The 21,396-nt window shown below is 45.0% G+C and overlaps 1 protein-coding gene across 1 annotated transcript; it reads right to left on the bottom strand.

Annotated features, from left to right (window-relative positions):
• Positions 1-17,934: 17,934 nt before the first annotated feature.
• On the bottom strand, positions 17,935-20,843 carry LOC124046384 (MARCKS-related protein 1-A-like). The gene is made up of 2 exons (XM_046366705.1): positions 20,554-20,843; positions 17,935-19,275 (listed from the first exon to the last, which is right to left on the bottom strand). Exons 1-2 carry the CDS (start codon positions 20,635-20,637, stop codon positions 18,754-18,756), a joined length of 606 nt encoding a protein of 201 aa, XP_046222661.1. The 5' UTR covers positions 20,638-20,843; the 3' UTR covers positions 17,935-18,753.
• Positions 20,844-21,396: the final 553 nt, after the last annotated feature.

Below are 21,396 nucleotides of genomic sequence, written 5' to 3'. Positions count from 1 at the left end.
CTCTCCTTGTTTTCCGTTCCTGCCCTGTCGGATCCTTATCTATTGTTCACCGTGCTGTGTTTGTGTATCGCCCTGTCGTGTCGTGTTTCCCTCAGATGCTGCGTGGTGAGCAGGTGTCTGAGTCTGCTAGGTTCAAGTGCCTTCCCGAGGCAACCTGCTGTTCAAGATCGAGTCTCCAGTCGGTTCTCGTCATTACGAGTGGAAGTTGTGTTTTTTGATTGTATTTTACTTTACTGGATTAAAGACTCTGTTTTCGCCAAGTCGCTTTTGGGTCCTCATTCACCTGCATAACACCTAGAGGCTGGAGAGGGAGCACATGTCACACACATGTTTCTGATTTCAGTTTGGCTTTGATTAATATTTTATGTAGGTGAAATAATATCAGCTTTTATGATGCTGATAAAGATAGCGCCTCTACAGATGGTATCTAACTGCGCATTCACATTCTCTCAAGTTGCTGAAAGAAATAAATCATATTTCTCCACTCTTGCTCCCTAGTCACAATGTGTATAATCTTACTGCATGAAATGCTTAATTCTGCAGGAGTTAATATTAAGACTATGAGAGAGTTTATAGACTTGCAGACTTGCAGTTAGTTTCCATCTTTCAGTTTCCATTCAACCCATATAACCTTAGGTTACACTTCCCTTGATGTGCCATAGGCCTATTTGAAGTCCCCTTCTTGTGACTGTCAAATTTGTGCAGCACCTCACAATCATCAGACATAACATAGGCACCGCTATCATCCTCAGTTACAAGTCTACCAAATATTTACCAAACATTACTTTATGGTCTTCCCTTCTCTTTATTTTCAACTCTACATTTCGCAGCTTTTCTCTTCTTGAATTAAACTCAGACATAGTTATTTTTTCCTCAGGGGATCAAGGTAAACTTTGAATTTCATGCTGTCACAGTTACCAGCCCTTTCAAGCTTAACATCCTTATCATTTATCGCCCTCCAGGTCCCCTCGGAGAGTTCATCAATGAACTTGATGCCTTGATAAGCTCCTTTCCTGAGGACGGCTCACCTCTCACAGTTCTGGGCGACTTTAACCTCCCCACGTCTACCTTTGACTCATTCCTCTCTGCCTCCTTCTTTCCACTCCTCTCCTCTTTTGACCTCACCCTCTCACCTTCCCCCCCCTACTCACAAGGCAGGCAATACGCTCGACCTCATCTTTACTAGATGCTGTTCTTCCACTAACCTCATTGCAACTCCCCTCCAAGTCTCCGACCACTACCTTGTATCCTTTTCCCTCTCGCTCTCATCCAACACTTCCCACACTGCCCCTACTCGGATGGTATCGCGCCGTCCCAACCTTCGCTCTCTCTCCCCCGCTACTCTCTCCTCTTCCATCCTATCATCTCTTCCCTCTGCTCAAACCTTCTCCAACCTATCTCCTGATTCTGCCTCCTCAACCCTCCTCTCCTCCCTTTCTGCATCCTTTGACTCTCTATGTCCCCTATCTTCCAGGCCGGCTCGGTCCTCCCTCCCGCTCCGTGGCTTGACGACTCATTGCGAGCTCACAGAACAGGGCTCCGGGCAGCCGAGCGGAAATGGAGGAAAACTTGCCTCCCTGCGGACCTGGCATCCTTTCACTCCCTCCTCTCTACATTTTCCTCCTCTGTCTCTGCTGCTAAAGCCACTTTCTACCACTCTAAATTCCAAGCATCTGCCTCTAACTCTAGGAAGCTCTTTGCCACCTTCTCCTTCCTCCTGAATCCTCCTCCCCCTCCCCCTCCTCCCTCTCTGCAGATGACTTCGTCAACCATTTTGAAAAGAAGGTCGACGACATCCGATCCTCGTTTGCTAAGTCAAACGACACCGCTGGTTCTGCTCACACTGCCCTACCCTGTGCTCTGACCTCTTTCTCCCTCTCTCTCCAGATGAAATCTCGCGTCTTGTGACGGCCGGCCGCCCAACAACCTGCCCGCTCGACCCTATCCCCTCCTCTCTTCTCCAGACCATTTCCGGAGACCTTCTCCCTTACCTCACCTCGCTCATCAACTTATCCCTGACCGCTGGCTACGTCCCTTCCGTCTTCAAGAGAGCGAGAGTTGCACCCCTTCTGAAAAAACCTACACTCGATCCCTCCGATGTCAACAACTACAGACCAGTATCCCTTGTTTCTTTTCTCTCCAAAACTCTTGAACGTGCCGTCCTTGGTCAGCTCTCCCGCTATCTCTCTCAGAATGACCTTCTTGATCCAAATCAGTCAGGTTTCAAGACTAGTCATTGAACTGAGACTGCTCTTCTCTGTATCACGGAGGCGCTCCGCACCGCTAAAGCTAACTCTCTCTCCTCTGCTCTCATCCTTCTAGACCTATCGGCTGCCTTCGATACTGTGAACCATCAGATCCTCCTCTCCACCCTCTCCGAGTTGGGCATCTCCCGGCGCGGCCCACGCTTGGATTGCGTCCTACCTGACAGGTCGCTCCTACCAGGTGGCGTGGCGAGAATCTGTCTCCTCACCACGCGCTCTCACCACTGGTGTCCCCCAGGGCTCTGTTCTAGGCCCTCTCCTATTCTCGCTATACACCAAGTCACTTGGCTCTGTCATAACCTCACATGGTCTCTCCTATCATTGCTATGCAGACGACACACAATTAATCTCCTTTCCCCCTTCTGATGACCAGGTGGCGAATCGCATCTCTGCATGTCTGGCAGACATATCAGTGTGGATGACGGATCACCACCTCAAGCTGAACTTCGGCAAGACGGAGCTGCTCTTCCTCCCGGGGAAGGACTGCCCGTTCCATGATCTCGCCATCACGGTTGACAACTCCATTATGTCCTCCTCCCAGAGCGCTAAGAACCTTGGCGTGATCCTGGACAACACCCTGTCGTTCTCAACTAACATCAAGGCGGTGGCCCGTTCCTGTAGGTTCATGCTCTACAACATCCGCAGAGTACGACCCTGCCTCACACAGGAAGCGGCGCAGGTCCTAATCCAGGCACTTGTCATCTCCCGTCTGGATTACTGCAACTCGCTGTTGGCTGGGCTCCCTGCCTGTGCCATTAAACCCCTACAACTCATCCAGAACGCCGCAGCCCATCTAGTGTTCAACCTTCCCAAGTTCTCTCACGTCACCCCGCTCCTCCGCTCTCTCCACTGGCTTCCAGTTGAAGCTCGCATCCGCTACAAGACCATGGTGCTTGCCTACGGAGCTGTGAGGGGAACGGCACCTCAGTACCTCCAGGCTCTGATCAGGCCCTACACCCAAATAAGGGCACTGCGTTCATCCACCTCTGGCCTGCTCGCTTCCCTACCACTGAGGAAGTACAGTTCCCGCTCAGCCCAGTCAAAACTGTTCGCTGCTCTGGCTCCCCAATGTTGGAACAAACTCCCTCACGACGCCAGGACAGCGGAGTCAATCATCACCTTCCGGAGACACCTGAAACCCCACCTCTTTAAGGAGTACCTAGGATAGGATAAAGTAATCCTTCTCATCCCCCCCTTAAAATATTTAGATGAACTATTGTAAAGTGGCTGTTCCACTGGATGTCATAAGGTGAATGCACCAATTTGTAAGTCGCTCTGGATAAGAGCGTCTGCTAAATGACTTAAATGTAATGTAATGTAAACTTTTTCTGCCCTTTTCTGCCTATTCCCAAAAGCATTTGGCAATTGGCGTGTAAGTTATTCCATAGAGACCTCTGAGGGTTTATACACATTTTCATGACTTCTAACCAAATTTTCATGACTATTATTATAGCCTAAATTAAAAAGTAAGCATTATTGATACGGGAAGGCCTCTGTGTCTGATCCCATGTAGATCTACCATCTCTTGCCCTTGTGCCCTTGATCAAGGCACTTAACCCCCCAAAAAGTTTAACTGTACTGTTAGTCACATGTTGTTAACATGTGGTCAGCCATCCATATGGAGAGCTCCTGGGTGTGCAGGCTTGGCTTTTTGTCCATCCCTGAAACACCCAAGTCTGCTTATCATGGTCCCGTTGAGCAGCTGATGTTTAGGCTACAGTGTGAGTAGACCATGGCTTTAACAAAAGCCTGTAAACCCATGCAGTAGCTATCCTGAAGGATGGCTGCCACCCTTGATGTAAAATATTGCAACATTACAACCAAAGACTTTTGCCTTTATAATATGATTCCCTAATTCAGTGAATCAGGGATCAAATGCATAATGTAGGCTACTTCAAAGCAAAGTATCTAACTAGACATGTTTATATACAGTGCCTTGCGAAAGTATTCGGCCCCTTGAACTTTGCGACCTTTTGCCACATTTCAGGCTTCAAACATAAAGATATAAAACTGTATTTTTTTGTGAAGAATCAACAACAAGTGGGACATAATCATGAAGTGGAACGACATTTATTGGATATTTCAAACTTTTTTAACAAATCAAAAACTGAAAAATTGGGCGTGCAAAATTATTCAGCCCCCTTAAGTTAATACTTTGTAGCGCCACCTTTTGCTGCGATTACAGCTGTAAGTCGCTTGGGGTATGTCTCTATCAGTTTTGCACATCGAGAGACTGAATTTTTTTCCCATTCCTCCTTGCAAAACAGCTCGAGCTCAGTGAGGTTGGATGAAGAGAATTTGTGAACAGCAGTTTTCAGTTCTTTCCACAAATTCTCGATTGGATTCAGGTATGGACTTTGACTTGGCCATTCTAACACCTGGATATGTTTATTTTTGAACCATTCCATTGTAGAGTTTGCTTTAAGTTTTGGATCATTGTCTTGTTGGAAGACAAATCTTCGTCCCAGTCTCAGGTCTTTTGCAGACTCCATCAGGTTTTCTTCCAGAATGGTCCTGTATTTGGCTCCATCCATCTTCCCATCAATTTTAACCATCTTCCCTGACCCTGCTGAAGAAAAGCAGGCCCAAACCATGATGCTGCCACCACCATGTTTGACAGTGGGGATGGTGTGTTCAGGGTGATGAGCTGTGTTGCTTTTACGCCAAAAATAACGTTTTGCATTGTTGCCAAAAAAGTTCAATTTTGGTTTCATCTGACCAGAGCACCTTCTTCCACATATTTGGTGTGTCTCCCAGATGGCTTGTGGCAAACTTTAAACAACACTTTTTATGGATATCTTTAAGAAATAGCTTTCTTCTTGCCACTCTTCCATAAAGGCCAGATTTGTGCAATATACGACTGATTGTTGTCCTATGGACAGAGTCTCCCACCTCAGCTGTAGATCTCTGCAGTTCATCCAGAGTGATCATGGGCCTCTTGGCTGCATCTCTGATCAGTATTCTCCTTGTATGAGCTGAAAGTTTAGAGGGATGGCCAGGTCTTGGTAGATTTGCAGTGGTCTGATACTCCTTCCATTTCAATATTATCGCTTGCACAGTGCTCCTTGGGATGTTTAAAGCTTGGGAAATATTTTTTTGTATCCAAATCCGGCTTTGAACTTCTTCACAACAGTATTTCGGACCTGCCTGGTGTGTTCCTTGTTCTTCATGATGCTCTCTGCGCTTTTAACGGACCTCTGAGACTATCACAGTGCATGTGCATTTATACGGAGACTTGATTACACACAGGTGGATTGTATTTATCATCATTAGTCATTTAGGTCAACATTGGATCATTCAGAGATCCTCACTGAAGTTCTGGAGAGAGTTTGCTGCACTGAAAGTAAAGGGGCTGAATAATTTTGCACACCCAATTTTTAAGTTTTTGATTTGTTAAAAAAGTTTGAAATATCCAATAAATGTCGTTCCACTTCATGATTGTGTCCCACTTGTTGTTGATTCTTCACAAAAAAATACAGTTTTATATCTTTATGTTTGAAGCCTGAAATGTGGCAAAAGTTCGCAAAGTTCAAGGGGGCCGAATACTTTCGCAAGGCACTGTATAAGGCTCAAAGATGAATGTTTCAGGTGAGATCTACGCACAGCAAGTTATTTGCAATTTAGGCTATTCTTAGAATATGTTTTGTGTTGTCCCAATTACATGGCTACTGTTTAATAGTGGGGAATCCCAGTTTTTCAACGATGCAGATTTATTTAGGCTCTACAGTGCTGGTGGAATGTTTACACTGACATGAATGCTTAGTTAGCTAGCGAGATAACTACTACAAGTAATGTTTTGAATTGGACATCTAGTTTGTCTATTGTCTGTCATTTTATATCTGCTGCTGAAATGTCCTGTTCTTTCTCCTTGGGCAACTTCCTACTGGCAATGGCACACACTCAGCACACACAGACATGCACTGAAGGGTCATTCCTATCATTTCTGATAAGTAGCCTAGATTTTCAAGTCATTGATTTTATTTGAAAGTGTGCCTTCGTGAATTATATTAACAAAAATTATTTAACTAATTCCCATGACTTTTCATGTCCTTACAAATCCTCCTTTGACAGTTTGGACAGTGATTCGCATTCAAACTGGCACATTTTCAATTTGTGCAGTCTCAAACAGCCTACTCTCATGCACAGATTTATAAACTAGCAGCAAAAACATTTGAACAAAGCGGAATCAGGAAATTAATACCCACTCTCCATTGCTATTCTATCCAGATCCCGCCTTTATTATTATTTGATCAACCTTGTTTGCCTCCGTGTGTGAATCAGGGCGGGGAATAGGCTACTTTGTCACAGTTTCTAAACTCAGAGGCGCAACATCGTGAGACTTCCAGGAAAGCAGACCAAGCAGAGCAGGCCTGGTCTTGAGAAGTCAATGAGAGAAGTGAACATTTCTTCCTTAGTTGGTATTTTCTCAAAATCTAAATGCACAACCTAGATTCGAGTGAATGTCTTAAGTAGTGACAAGTTATATTTGCATGATTTAATTGATCATTGCCGTTTTGTTTCATTCATGTGACCGACCAATACTGGTTCATAACATGTGACAGACCAATACATCACGAGGCTTCTTCTCTCTAAGCTGAGACCTTGAAACTGAGATATCAAAACATTTTCTGGGCGTGCTACCAAATTGCAGCTACTGATAGTGAGGACAGCACATGAGTGAATGAGTGATAAGAAAAGCACAAACATTAACATTTCCATTACAGTAGTTGAACATGTTATTACTCCAACCTTGTAAAAGTCACAAACTGACACGTTTCCATTTTCGTCAAAAAAAACTTTATTGACTTGACGGTCTGCACAAGCGAAGTTCGGCATCGTTATATGTTTCGATGAATGAGTTTAGCCAGCCAATGTCGCGATGACATTGCTTACAAGTGTAATCGAGGATTTCTATTGGAGAAGCAATTTCTGCCTACCTTCACACTGTGCTGTCTTTGACTTTGTTTTTATGGAGGAGCCGGTACACAATTCCCCAAAAATGTTAAGAAGTGTCGGCATGGCGTTCCAGACAGCTCCGGCCCAACCCAAGCACTGGGTGCAGTAAAGTTAGTCCCTAAAGCTTAATTTATGCACTAATGCCAGATAGCTGAAAAATTATGAAAGAAAAGCCTCAATGTAGCCTATAGATAGGCCTATACATTGCACAAAAATAATACTTTTAAGGATTTGCTTTATGTATTGTTTCAACCCGACACTGGCTATAACTGGGAACATCGGGGAATGAGTCAACCCGTGGATCACTAACACACACACGCACACACACAATGTGTAGGCTAATTGACTATAGGATAGGCTTTACATACGTTTATCCTTGAAAGTTGAGTGCCTGATGCAAAGTGCACATGGGATTTATGTGGTACAGATCGCCTAAACATATCATATTAACGACTTAGCCTACTGTATCATAATTATGTCTAAAATATCTCATAATTACGACTTACTATCTCATAATGATGATTTACAATCTCATAACTATGACTTACTATCTCATAATACCGATGGACAAGCTCAGAATTATGACTTACTACCGCATAACTCATAGTCAGATTTTCTTTCTTTTTCAAACACCTAACCATTGGGTTGGTAGAGGTTCTCGTTATACACCCATACATCCGCCCAACCTTAGTTTTTTGCTTTAAGTAACCTTTAGCCTTATGTAACGATACCAGATGTAACATATCATACCAATTTCAGGAGTCCGGATTTAGATTTACTATGTTACATCTAGTCTATGAGACCAGGCTGCGGAAAGGGGGGGTAAATGGTAAAGATACCTGAAGACCTAGTCATTTTCACAGACCCTGTAACCAAAATACAGATATTGGGGCTGTGTGAATGGTCCTCTGGTTTATTGCAGGTAAATTCATTAACACTTCCATTGTTTAACACCTCCCTCATTTGAAATGCAAACAGCCCCCATGGCTTAACAACAACCTTCCCACACCTGAATTTGCCAGTTACCCACTGATATGTATAAAATGAGTATACCTGCAAGAAAGTGGTAAATTAGGGGCTGTTTGAATGGAGGTCATATAAACATTTCCTTATATTTTTTACAGGTAATATACCATCCACATCTTCTGTCTGAAATGGGTATAAATTACATGTCAGTATTTTTATCGAGTTGTCCCATCACTTGACACTAGGTGGAGCCAAAGACTCACAAGTGACAATGCTGCAACTACAACTGTGATTGAACAGTTACTCTACTGGAGTCTCTTTAACCTTTATTACTGTAAAACAACAACCATCCATCATCTCCTCAGTAAGGACATTACAATACAAAGCACAACTATCAATTGAGAGCACTGTAATTGATGTGTGTTTTGGTTAACTAACTACTAGGCCATGGAGTTTTGCAGAACAAAGGGAAAAAATTGACCAGGAAGTAAAGAATTTAAAGCAACTATTTGAATAAGTTCTTTAAAAAAATATTTGAATACGTAGCATCTAGTATTGCAACCTCATGAAGTGGTTTGTACCTCATTTGAGTGGTGTTTGACTGTCAGTTAAATGGACGCAGTCGAGTCCAAGTTGAGGTATTATCACTCAAATTATAGTAAATGTAAAACCAATATGTAATCTAGTGTAAAACTTATACCTTGTGGTAGAAGTATGGTACAGTATATATACAAAAGTATGTGGACACCCCTTCAAATGAGTGGATTCGGCTATTTCAGCCACACCCATTGCTGACAGGTGTATAAAATCAAGAGCACAGCCATGCAATCTCCATAGACAAACACTGGCAGTAGAATGGCCTTACTGAAGAGATCAGAGACTTTCAATGTGGCACCGTCATATGATGCCACCTTTCCATCAAGTCAGTTGTCAAGCGTCAGCTGGAGTGATGAATCACGCTTCACCATCTGTCAGTCCAACAAACAAATCTGGGTTTGGTGGATGCCAGGAGAAGCTGCAGGCTAAAGTTAAATCTAGACTTGGTTTCCTCTATCGTAACCGTTCCTCTTTCACCCCAGTTGCCAAACTAACCCTGATTCAGGTGACCATCCTACCCATGCTAGATTATGGAGATATCATTTATAGATTGGCAAGTAAGGGTGCTTTCGAGCAGCTAGATGTTCTTTACCATTCGGCCATCAGATTTGCCACCAATGCTCCTTATAGGACACATCACTGCACTCTATACTCCTCTGTAAACTGGTCATCTCTGTATACCAGTCGCAAGACCCACTGGGTGATAATTTGTTCTTAACTGACTTGCCTAGTTAAATAAAGGTTACATTTTTAAAAAATGAAACGCTGCCTGCCCAAACGCATAGTGCCAGCTGTAAACTATGGTGTGGGAGGAATAATGGTCTGAGCTGTTTTTTATGGTTTGGGCTAGGCCCCTTAGTTCCATTGAAGGGAAATCTTAACACTACACCATGCAATGACATTCTAGATGATTCTGCGCTTCCAATTTTGTGGCAACAGTTTGGGGAAGGCCATTTCCTGTTTCAGCATGCACAAAGCGAGGTCCATACAGAAATGGTTTGTCGAGATCAGTGTGGAAGAAATTAACTGGCCTGCACAGAACCCTGACCTCAACCCCATCAAATCAAATGTTATTGGTCACATACACATGGTTAGCGAAATGCTTGTGCTTCTAGTTCCGACAGTGCAGTAATATCTAACAAGAAATCAAACAATTCCCCAACAACTACCTAATGCACACAATTCTAAAGGGGTGAATGAGAATATGTACATATAAGTACATGGATGAGCGATGGCCGAGCGGCATAGGCTATATGCAATAGATGGTATAAAATAAAGTATATACATGTGATGTAATGTAAGATATGTAAACATTATTCAATCGACAATTTCAAGTGGCATTGTTTGATTTGTTTGATCGTAGCTAGCTACTTAGCTAGCTACATAGCCGTCTTTGTATCAAAGATAATTGTGTAGTCTAGAGCGATTTTCTAGGTTCGCTAGCCATCTATTGTCGTTCTTTTAACGCAACGTAACGTAAACAACACTGCTAGCTAGCCCCCGAATAGCAACACTGCAGAAACTATTACACTCAACGGAACGACTTGATTAGTGTAGTGTCAACAACGCACCCACTGCCAGCTGGCCTACTTCAGCAGTACTGTATCATTTTAATCATTTTAGTCAATAAGATTCTTGCTATGTAGCTTAACTTTCTGAACATTCGAGACGTGTAGTCCACTTGTCATTCCAATCTCCTTTGCATTAGCGTAGCCTCTTCTGTAGCCTGTCAACTATGTGTCTGTTTATCCCTGTTCTCTCCTCTCTGCACAGACCATACAAACGCTCCACACCGCGTGGCCGCGGCCACCCTACTCTGGTGGTCCCAGCGCGCACGACCCACGTGGAGTTCCAGGTCTCCGGTAGCCTCTGGAACTGCCAATCTGCGGTCAACAAGGCAGAGTTCATCTCAGCCTATGCCTCCCTCCAGTCCCTCGACTTCTTGGCACTGACGGAAACATGGATCACCACAGACAACACTGCTACTCCTACTGCTCTCTCTTCGTCCGCCCACGTGTTCTCGCACACCCCGAGAGCGTCTGGTCAGCGGGGTGGTGGCACCGGGATCCTCATCTCTCCCAAGTGGTCATTCTCTCTTTCTCCCCTTACCCATCTGTCTATCGCCTCCTTTGAATTCCATGCTGTCACAGTTACCAGCCCTTTCAAGCTTAACATCCTTATCATTTATCGCCCTCCAGGTTCCTCGGAGAGTTCATCAATGAGCTTGATGCCTTGATAAGCTCCTTTCCTGAGGACGGCTCACCTCTCACAGTTCTGGGCGACTTTAACCTCCCCACGTCTACCTTTGACTCTTTCCTCTCTGCCTCCTTCTTTCCACTCCTCTCCTCTTTGACCTCACCCTCTCACCTTCCCCCCTACTCACAAGGCAGGCAATACGCTCGACCTCATCTTTACTAGATGCTGTTCTTCCACTAACCTCACTGCAACTCCCTCCAAGTCTCCGACCACTGCCTTGTATCCTTTTCCCTCTCGCTCTCATCCAACACCTCCCACACTGCCCCTACTCGGATGGTATCGCGCCGTCCCAACCTTCGCTCTCTCTCCCCCGCTACTCTCTCCTCTTCCATCCTATCATCTCTTCCCTCCGCTCAAACCTTCTCCCACCTATCTCCTGATTCTGCCTCCTCAACCCTCCTCTCCTCCCTCTCTGCATCCCTTGACTCTCTATGTCCCCTATCCTCCAGGCCGGCTCGGTCCTCCCCTCCCGCTCCGTGGCTCGATGACTCATTGCGAGCTCACAGAACAGGGCTCCGGGCAGCCGAGCGGAAATGGAGGAAAACTCGCCTCCCTGCGGACCTGGCATCCTTTCACTCCCTCCTCTCTACATTTTCCTCCTCTGTCTCTGCTGCTAAAGCCACTTTCTACCACGCTAAATTCCAAGCATCTGCCTCTAACCCTAGGAAGCTCTTTGCCACCTTCTCCTCCCTCCTGAATCCTCCGCCCCTCCCCCCTCCTCCCTCTCTGCAGATGACTTTGTCAACCATTTTGAAAAGAAGGTCGACGACATCCGATCCTCGTTTGCTAAGTCAAACGACACCGCTGGTTCTGCTCACACTGCCCTACCCTGTGCTCTGACCTCTTTCTCCCTCTCTCTCCAGATGAAATCTCGCGTCTTGTGACGGCCGGCCGCCCAACAACCTGCCCGCTTGACCCTATCCCCTCCTCTCTTCTCCAGACCATTTCCGGAGACCTTCTCCCTTACCTCACCTCGCTCATCAACTCATCCCTGACCGTTGGCTCGTCCCTTCCGTCTTCAAGAGAGCGAGAGTTGCACCCCTTCTGAAAAAACCTACACTCGATCCCTCCGATGTCAACAATTACAGACCAGTATCCCTTCTTTCTTTTCTCTCCAAAACTCTTGAACGTGCCGTCCTTGGCCAGCTCTCCCGCTATCTCTCTCTGAATGACCTTCTTGATCCAAATCAGTCAGGTTTCAAGACTAGTCATTCAACTGAGACTGCTCTCCTCTGTATCACGGAGGCGCTCCGCACTGCTAAAGCTAACTCTCTCTCCTCTGCTCTCATCCTTCTAGATCTATCGGCTGCCTTCGATACTGTGAACCATCAGATCCTCCTCTCCACCCTCTCCGAGTTGGGCATCTCCGGCGCGGCCCACGCTTGGATTGCGTCCTACCTGACAGGTCGCTCCTACCAGGTGGCGTGGCGAGAATCTGTCTCCTCACCACGCGCTCTCACCACTGGTGTCCCCCAGGGCTCTGTTCTTGGCCCTCTCCTATTCTCGCTATACACCAAGTCACTTGGCTCTGTCATAACCTCACATGGTCTCTCTTATCATTGCTATGCAGACGACACACAATTAATCTTCTCCTTTCCCCCTTCTGATGACCAGGTGGCGAATCGCATCTCTGCATGTCTGGCAGACATATCAGTGTGGATGACGGATCACCACCTCAAGCTGAACCTCGGCAAGACGGAGCTGCTCTTCCTCCCGGGGAAGGACTGCCCGTTCCATGATCTCGCCATCACGGTCGACAACTCCATTGTGTCCTCCTCCCAGAGCGCCAAGAACCTTGGCGTGATCCTGGACAACACCCTGTCGTTCTCTACTAACATCAAGGCGGTGGCCCGTTCCTGTAGGTTCATGCTCTACAACATCCGCAGAGTACGACCCTGCCTCACACAGGAAGCGGCGCAGGTCCTAATCCAGGCACTTGTCATCTCCCGTCTGGATTACTGCAACTCACTGTTGGCTGGGCTCCCTGCCTGTGCCATTAAACCCCTTCAACTCATCCAGAACGCCGCAGCCCGTCTGGTGTTCAACCTTCCCAAGTTCTCTCACGTCACCCCGCTCCTCCGTTCTCTCCACTGGCTTCCAGTTGAAGCTCGCATCCGCTACAAGACCATGGTGCTTGCCTACGGAGCTGTGAGGGGAACGGCACCTCAGTACCTCCAGGCTCTGATCAGGCCCTACACCCAAACAAGGGCACTGCGTTCATCCACCTCTGGCCTGCTCGCCTCCCTACCACTGAGGAAGTACAGCTCCCGCTCAGCCCAGTCAAAACTGTTCGCTGCCCTGGCCCCCCCAATGGTGGAACAAACTCCCTCACGACGCCAGGACAGCGGAGTCAATCACCACCTTCCGGAGACACCTGAAACCCCACCTCTTTAAGGAATACCTAGGATAGGTTAAGTAATCCCTCTCACCCCACCCCCCCCCTAAGTTTTAGATGCACTATTGTTAAGTGACTGTCCCACTGGATGTCATAAGGTGAATGCACCAATTTGTAAGTCGCTCTGGATAAGAGCGTCTGCTAAATGACTTAAATGTAATGTAATGTTTAAAGTGACTAGTGATCCATTTATTAAAGTGTCCAGTGATTGGGTCTCAAAGTAGGCAGCAGCAACTCTGAGTTAGTGATTGCTGTTTAGCAGTCTGATGGCCTTGAGATAGAAGCTGTTTTTCAGTCTCTCTTTCCCAGCTTTGATGCACCTTTACTGACCTCACCTTCTGGATGATAGCGGTGTGAACAGGCAGTGGCTCGGGTGGTTGTTTTCCTTGATGATCTTTTTGGCCTGCCTGTGACATCGGGTGCTGTAGGTGTCATGGAGGGCAGGTAGTTTTCCACCGGTGATGCGTTGTGCAGACCACACCACCCTCTGGAGAGCCTTGCGGTTGAGGGAAGTGCAGTCCAGCCACGGTTTCTGGTTAGGGTAGCTTTTAATAGTCACAGTGGGTACAACATAGCCAATGCATTTCTTTATAAATGCACTCACCAAGTCAGCATATAGGTCAATGTTCTCTGAGGCTGATACAGTCCACGTGATCAAAACAATTTTGAAGCTTGGCTTCTGATCGGTTAGACCAGATTTGAATGGTTCTCGTCACTGGTACATGCTGTTTGAGTTTTTGCTTATAAGACGATACAAGCAAGTTGGCGCCGTGGTCGGATTTTCCATAGGGAGGGCGGGGAAGGGCTTTGAATGCATTGAGGATGTTAGAGTAGCAGTGGTCGAGAGTATTAGCCCTGTGTGTCGTGAAATCAATATGCTGATAGAATTTAGGTAGCCTTGTTCTCAAATTTGCTTTGTTAAAATCCCCAGCTACAATAAATGCAGCCTCTGGATATATAGTTTCCAGTTTACCTTGAGTCCAGTGAAGTTCCTTGAGGGCCGTCTTTGTGTTCGCTTGAGGGGGAATGTACACAGCTGTGACTATAACTGACGAGAATTCTCTTGGTAGGTAAAATGGCCGGCATTTGATTGTGATGAATTCTAGTTCGGGTGAGCAGAAGGACTTGAGTTCCTGTATGTTGTTATGATTACACCATGAGTCTTTAATCATAAAGCATACATCCCCACCCTTCCTCTTTCCCAGAGAGGTGTTTATCTCTGCTGGCGTGATGCATGGAGAAGCCTGGAGGCTAAACCGATTCCGACAACATATCCCGAGAGAGCCATGTTTCCGTGAAACAGAATGTTACCATCTCTGATGTCTCCCTGGAAGGCAACCCTTGCTCGAATTTCGTCTACCTCGTTGTCCAGAGACTGGACATTGGTGAGTAGTATACTCAGGAGCGGTGTGCACGTCTATGGAGCCTAACCAGGAGGCCGCTCCATCTGCCCCTTCTGAGGCACCGTTGTTTTGGGTTGGCTACTGGGATTAGATCCATTGTCCTGGGTGGTGGTCTGAACAGAGGATCCGCTTCGGGAAAGTCGTATTCCTGGTCGTAATGTTGGTAAGTTGACATTGCTCTTATATCCAATAGTTCTTCCTGGGTGTATGTATTAAGACTTAAGATTGTCCTGGGGTAACAATGTCAGAAACAATACATAAAAAACGAAATATTGCAGTTTCCTAAGAACTCGAAGAGAGGCGACCATCTCTGCCCGTGCCACTTTACTCCATCAAACCCATCGAACACCGTTGGGATGAATTGGAACACCAACTGCGAGCCAGGCTTAATCGCCAATCATCAGTGTCCGACTTCAATAATGCTCTTGTGGCTGAATGGAAGGAAGTCCCCGTCGCAATGTGGAAAGTCTTCCCAGAAGAGTGGAGGCTGTTATAGCAGGAAAGGGGGGACCAACCCCATATTATAGCCCATGGCTGAGCCTGGGAGGGCAAAGGCCCACCCACTTGGTAGCCAGGCCCAGCCAAACATAATTTCCCCCCCACAAAAGCGCTTCCGATTGGCACTGCATCTCTGTGCAAGAGGTTTCACTGCAGTCCCTAGTTTGAATCCAGGCTGCATCACATCTGGCCTTGATTGGGAGTCCCATGGGGCGGTGCCAATTGACCCAGCATCGTCTGGGTTTGGCCGGGGTAGGCCGTCATTGTAAATAAGAATTTGTTCTTACTGACTCGCCTAGTTAAATAAAGGTTCAATTAAAAAATACTTGTTTTTATTACAGACAGACATACTCCTCAGCACCCCCCTCCAGATGATCCTGCAGGTGAAGAAGCAGAATATGTACGTCCTGGACTAGCGTGGTTACACGTGGTCTGCGGTTGTGAGGCTGGTTGGACTTTCTGCCCAATTCTTTAAATCGACATTGGTGGTAAGCATGTGGTAGAGATATTAAACAACATTAAAATCTCTGGCAACAGCTCTGGTACACATTCCTACAGTCAGCATGTCAATTGCACAATCCCTAAAATCTTGAGACATCTGTGGCATTGTGTTACGTGACAAAACTGCACATTTTAAAGTGGCCTTTAATTGTCCCCCAGCACAAGTTGCACCTGTGTAATGATCATGCTGTTTAATCAGCTACTTGATGTGCAACACCTGTCAGGTGGATGGATTAGCTTGGCAAAGGAGAAATGCTCACTAACAGGGATTTAAACATTTTGGACACAACATTTGAGAGAAATAAGCTTTTTTTTGGTTTTCTGTAAACTTTTTATTTCAGCTCATGAAACATGGGACCAACCCTTTACATGTTGCGTTTATATTTTTGTTCAGTGTATATTTTGCACTAGCTTGGGGATAGTTGAAACTAAACTCCAATCTAGGTAGTTTTCAGTAGCCATGTAGCAGTGTAAACTAACAATCTAGTATACACTACTTTTTCTTGCAAAAATTAAATATGGGTGAAGTAGGAAATAATGTCCTTTATTTTTCATCTTCATCCTGCCTAATTATCACTTGAAACATGTTTAATAGGCAAAATTACACCTTAATAACATATGACCCCAAAGTGATTTGTTCTGGCAATTTGTGGTCTATTACATTTCAGATTCACATAATTTTCCAAAGTAGTTAACTACTTTTTCAAAGTAAACTTAATGCTTACGGGTAGCTTTAGTGTAGCTTAACTTCTAGTGTGAAGTAATTGGCTACCTGCCCTTTACCAAGCTACCTTGTGGTTAGTGTCGGGCCAGTAACCGAAAGGTTGCGTGATTGAATCCCCGAGCTGACAAGGTAAAAATCTGTTGTTCTGGCCATGAACAAGGCAGTTATCCCACTGTTCCCCGGTAGGCTGTCATTGTAAATAAGAATTTTGTTCTTAACTGACATGTCTAATTAAATAAAGATTTAAAAACAAGACTATTTCCAGAGTAGATTCCCCAAAACTGCCTTTATCCCACTGTCACTACACCACCAAATCATTGAGTTTTAGTGTATTTAATTCTTCAGAAAAAGTATGCAATTGCTTTGGTTATGCATTCACTTTTGAGGATTATACTTGGATAAGCAGCAGTATGCAGTATGGTAAAAATTCTACCAAGCCCATGAGATGACAAGGTGACACTACGACGTTGTTATAGACATCCATTCAATGTACAGATTACAGAAGTGTGCCTAGGTGCTCTATAATTGTTTCTGCATAGGGCCAAATGTCACGTGTGTCTGCTTACTTCAATTCAGCAATTTGACCTTACGGCGAGGGTGACAGGAAGGAGGATACCTAGTCCGTTGCACAACTGAACACATTCAACCAAAGTGTCTTTTGCTTTTAACCCAATCTCTCTGGTTAAGGTGAGCAATGCTCTGAGAGATTGCACCAGAACCGGTTATCTATTCATTATTGAACTAAATGAGACAGAGGGACCTCCCTGAACTTGTACAATATATACACTCCAGATCACCCAGTCTTCCACGCAATTCCCACAACCTAATTTCCAACCAAGGCCACTTTGTATAGAAAATCCACCCATCTTCAGTATAGGTTTCTTCCTTACCAGTTGCTCTTTGGAAGTTTAGGCTCCAATCTCAGTTAAATTCTTTGACATGGATTTGTAGAAAGTGCACAAATTGATGATTGATTGGTGCCAATTAGTTATTCTAACGTTAGCCAAACTTTCCTTGACATACAGCTTGTTTTGGCAAGTAATAAATATTTTCAAATTGTAAAGTTATAGTATAGTCAGATGTGAGAAGAGAACGCACTTGTAGCCAAGCGTGATACTGACATACTGTGGCTCAATTCATAAGTTTGGTACCTTGTCAGTCATTGATTTTTGTCAGTTTATAAAGTTCGCCACCTCAGCCATCCTCTTGGAGCTCTGTGAAGATGTACTGATCGAAGGGTCTTGGAGGCAATTCATGTGGTGCATTCATCCATTTTCAAGAGCTGTGTGGGTATAAAAACTGCCCCTGGTAATCCTATCCCAAGATGAACCTCTCCCACATGGTTTAGGATGACAGAGGCAAAACACGATCAGAGGGGATCAAACATTTATTTACCCTTATTAAAAGTTACAATAAAACCATGAACATCTTTAAAACAATAGCAAAATAAAAGAACCAAAGATATTGGCCAAAACATATTTACAGAGACAAATTGCAGATAAAAAGCACATTTTGTACACAACCCCAACCCCTGCATCATAAACTCTGAAATGTGAATACTAGAAGACCCAGAAAGCGCAAATGTGGTTTTAGCCAGAAAATTATCAAAATGCACAAAGACGTCGCCTTTTCCACCTCTCCTGGTTTAATGCATTTTTCCTATACAGCACAAAATACTTGAAATTTGGGGGTAAAACATAGGAATGTAGAATTCAAGAAATGAGTAAGATCATTTGAACGGTTTATGTCCATATAACAGTCATTTTGAGTGAAGGAGATGGTCTGCCCTGCTCCATAACCGCTGTCAACTATTAGATCCCAAGATAGAAGAAATTAAAATGTTATAGGGCTGCCACGCTGTTAAAAGGATGCGTCTCCATGAATTGGGAAATTAAGTCAGTATTCCAGATTCCTTCTACATCCAATCCAAAACCTTCCCCACGCGCCAGTTCCAGTAAGTACCATGAGGGGGCACCGTAAAGCCAACAGTTTCATCATGAGAGGGCCGGTGAGATTCCAATCAGCAGAGAAATGATAAAGGCAGTGAACTGGTGGCTGAATCAGCAAATGTGATATATCCTTCTTCATTTGTCTTCGTTTGTAGTTTTGTTTATAACGTTAAGAATGTGGCACGAGTCTCTCATATATACTTTAATCTTGGAAATAACGTTCAAGTAGCCGTGACGGGCACGGTCACTCTGCCTTGGGCTCGGCCTCGGCTGCTGCGGGTGTCGTGACCTCTGCAGGGGTGGCAGTCTCCTCGGCAGGGGCTTCCTCTACTGGAGGGGCTTCCTCTGCTGCCTCACTTTCTGGGGCCAGAGTGGCCTCCTCCTTGGCCTCTGCCACAGGCTCGGTAGCCGGCGTCTCCTCTTTGGTCTCCTTGGCTGCGTGGCCATTCTCCTCTGGCTTGTCCTCCGCCGAGGGGGAGGCGGCCTCCTTGCCCTCCTCACTATTCTTCTTGGTCTTCCTCAGCGAGATGCCCTTGAACTTGAAGGAGTTCTTCAGGGAGAATTTCTTCTTCTTCTTGGCATCCTTTGCGGCCTCCCCTTCGGCCTTGACCGCATCTCCTTCAGCAGCAGGGGCGGCCTCGATGGCATCGCCAGCACCCATCTCACCCTGTTTGGCTGGCTCGGCTATGCCATTCCCGTCTACGGCAGCTGCATCCCCATCAGGCTTGGCAGAGACATCTCCATTGGTTTTAACATGGCCGTTCTCCTGTGGACAACAGCGAGAAACCATTTACACATATGTGGAGAACAATTAAATTATCAAAATAAACTGGTATTGGGGAGAACGTTACAGCAGCCCATACAGCAGCCCATACCTGTATGCAATTGATTCATAAGTATAAGTATACAGGCAAGTATACAGGCAAATGTTAGACCAAGGAAATGGCTCGTGGGATAAAAAGACAGACTGCTTTTTTCGGGAGCAAATTCAAGTAGATTGTAGTGTATGGCCAACCAAGTATAACAGGTTGTCATTGTGGACAATTATTTGACCGGGTCAAATGCACAGCAAAACGCTTCATATGCACAGCTAGTTTGCATTACTCCCATCGACCACGTGGAGGCATAAGTGCTCCGCGACAACAGCAATCCGAATTTTGGAACAAAGGACTCCGATCAAATTAAGAAGCAGATTAGTTGTGCTATTCGTTGCAAAATGTCAATATCGTACATTTGTATATTTCTTGCCATTCAAATAACCCAAACGATCTAAAAATGTATGTTATGTAAATTTGTGATATCGAACTTAACTATAATAATTGAATCTCCTATAATCTTTAGGCCAAAGAAAATGTAAATTAACCAGAGAATGCACCAACTGGTAGGCGTGCCGCCTCAATGAGACAGTAGACTGGCAATTGCACCCATTTTTTACAACCATCAGCTACAGTAGTATAGCGAGTCATCATCCAGATAACGGGCATGCGAGCGGCATGTGCAATAAAACAAGGTTTGACTTTACAATGTAACGTTTTCATCTCTACAAATGAAGTATATCGAAAATAGCACAACATATTCCGAGAGCTTTTTAAAAATATACAACGCTTTGCTGGCCCCGTGCACATTGTTTTCAAGCCTCGCGCAAACTCCATTTGCATCCTGTCCATCTGTTGTTCGGCGAGTGGGCGATCGCTGCCAATTTATAGCGCCAACTCATGAGAGATCTAGTTGAATTAAAACTGATATTTCCATTCATGTGATAATAATTTGAGAATTTTTTAACAGCCCTGGTGTTACTTTATTAGGCAAAAAGTTCGAGACGAATTTAACAAAGGGGTTTGGTGGTTAACCACAAATACAATCTAAACATGAGGTTTTAATCAAAATATGATTTAGCTAATTAGTAAGCAACGTTAAATATAATGTTCACTGGTAGGCGTGAGGTCTCGCAAGTCTGGTAACGTTAACACGTTGCCCATGCAACTCACGCTGGACGAGGGCGTTGGGTGCCAAATGTAGAAGCATGCAACTGGACTTGTCTTACCTGGCCATTTGTTTTAGCGACAGCCGGGTCGGCGACCGCTTTCCCCTCAACAGCTACTCCACCCTTGGACAACTGAGCTCCCATATTTTAGGTTTTCTAAACAAAAAAAGAAAATCTAAAAGAAAAACCTCGAAGTTTCACGGTTTAAAATCCAGCACAGAGAAAAGTGGATCTTGCCAGATTTTTAAATCCGTGTTTATCCCTTTCCTTACGTTGGAAAGCAACAACAGTTTCCCAGCTTTAGACAACAAACCTCGCGGCTGCTGAACTCAAATTAAAGAACGCTAAACCTACAAGTGTGAGTATTTCAACCGTGCATCAAAATCGTAGAGGACTCCGCCTAGGGGCGTGACTTCACTGACATACCCAATCTGCAACCATGGGTTGGAATCCTCTTCCCGCCCCCTTTCAGCTTCAACGAGAGTATTTTTTTCCTTTACATATGGTATTAATATGGTGAGAATTTTATCTGTATTTACTGATTTTTCTATTACACAATTTAAAGCCCGAAGACACATTTTCAGTCAATGGCTTCTAGGTCGTTTTTCGTTGTTGCTGTGGTTCTGCTCTTTGCAGGCAAGTGCACGCTTTGAGAGAAGGGCGGAGAATCAGAAAATAACTCATGACGGGCAGAGACCCCGGAAAAAAACAAATCCGTCGTGGTCAGATTATGATGACACCTAAAATCTCAGAAATGCCTTTACCTACTAGGCCTGTTGTCCAGTCTGGAAGATAGGAGGCAACTGTAGATTGTATTTTCATTTGCTCGTGTATTTCTGTTTAACTCTGCATTGTTGGGAAAGGGCTCGTAATTAAGAATTTCTATACCTGTTGTATTCGGTG

Source organism: Oncorhynchus gorbuscha, linkage group LG10 (genome assembly GCF_021184085.1).
Source record: "Oncorhynchus gorbuscha isolate QuinsamMale2020 ecotype Even-year linkage group LG10, OgorEven_v1.0, whole genome shotgun sequence".
NCBI classification, from domain to species: domain Eukaryota; kingdom Metazoa; phylum Chordata; class Actinopteri; order Salmoniformes; family Salmonidae; genus Oncorhynchus; species Oncorhynchus gorbuscha.
The sequence above is the reverse complement of the archived record's forward strand: the minus strand, read 5'-3'. Positions and strand labels throughout refer to the sequence as shown.

Bases quoted from the DNA above. Each gene is read 5' to 3' on its own strand.
- LOC124046384 (XM_046366705.1), bottom strand. From the start codon at position 20,637: ATGGGAGCTCAGTTGTCCAAGGGTGGAGTAGCTGTTGAGGGGAAAGCG. The intron at 19,276-20,553 runs GTAAGACAAGTC...TGTTGTCCACAG, and splicing joins TCGCTAAAACAAATGGCCAG to GAGAACGGCCATGTTAAAAC.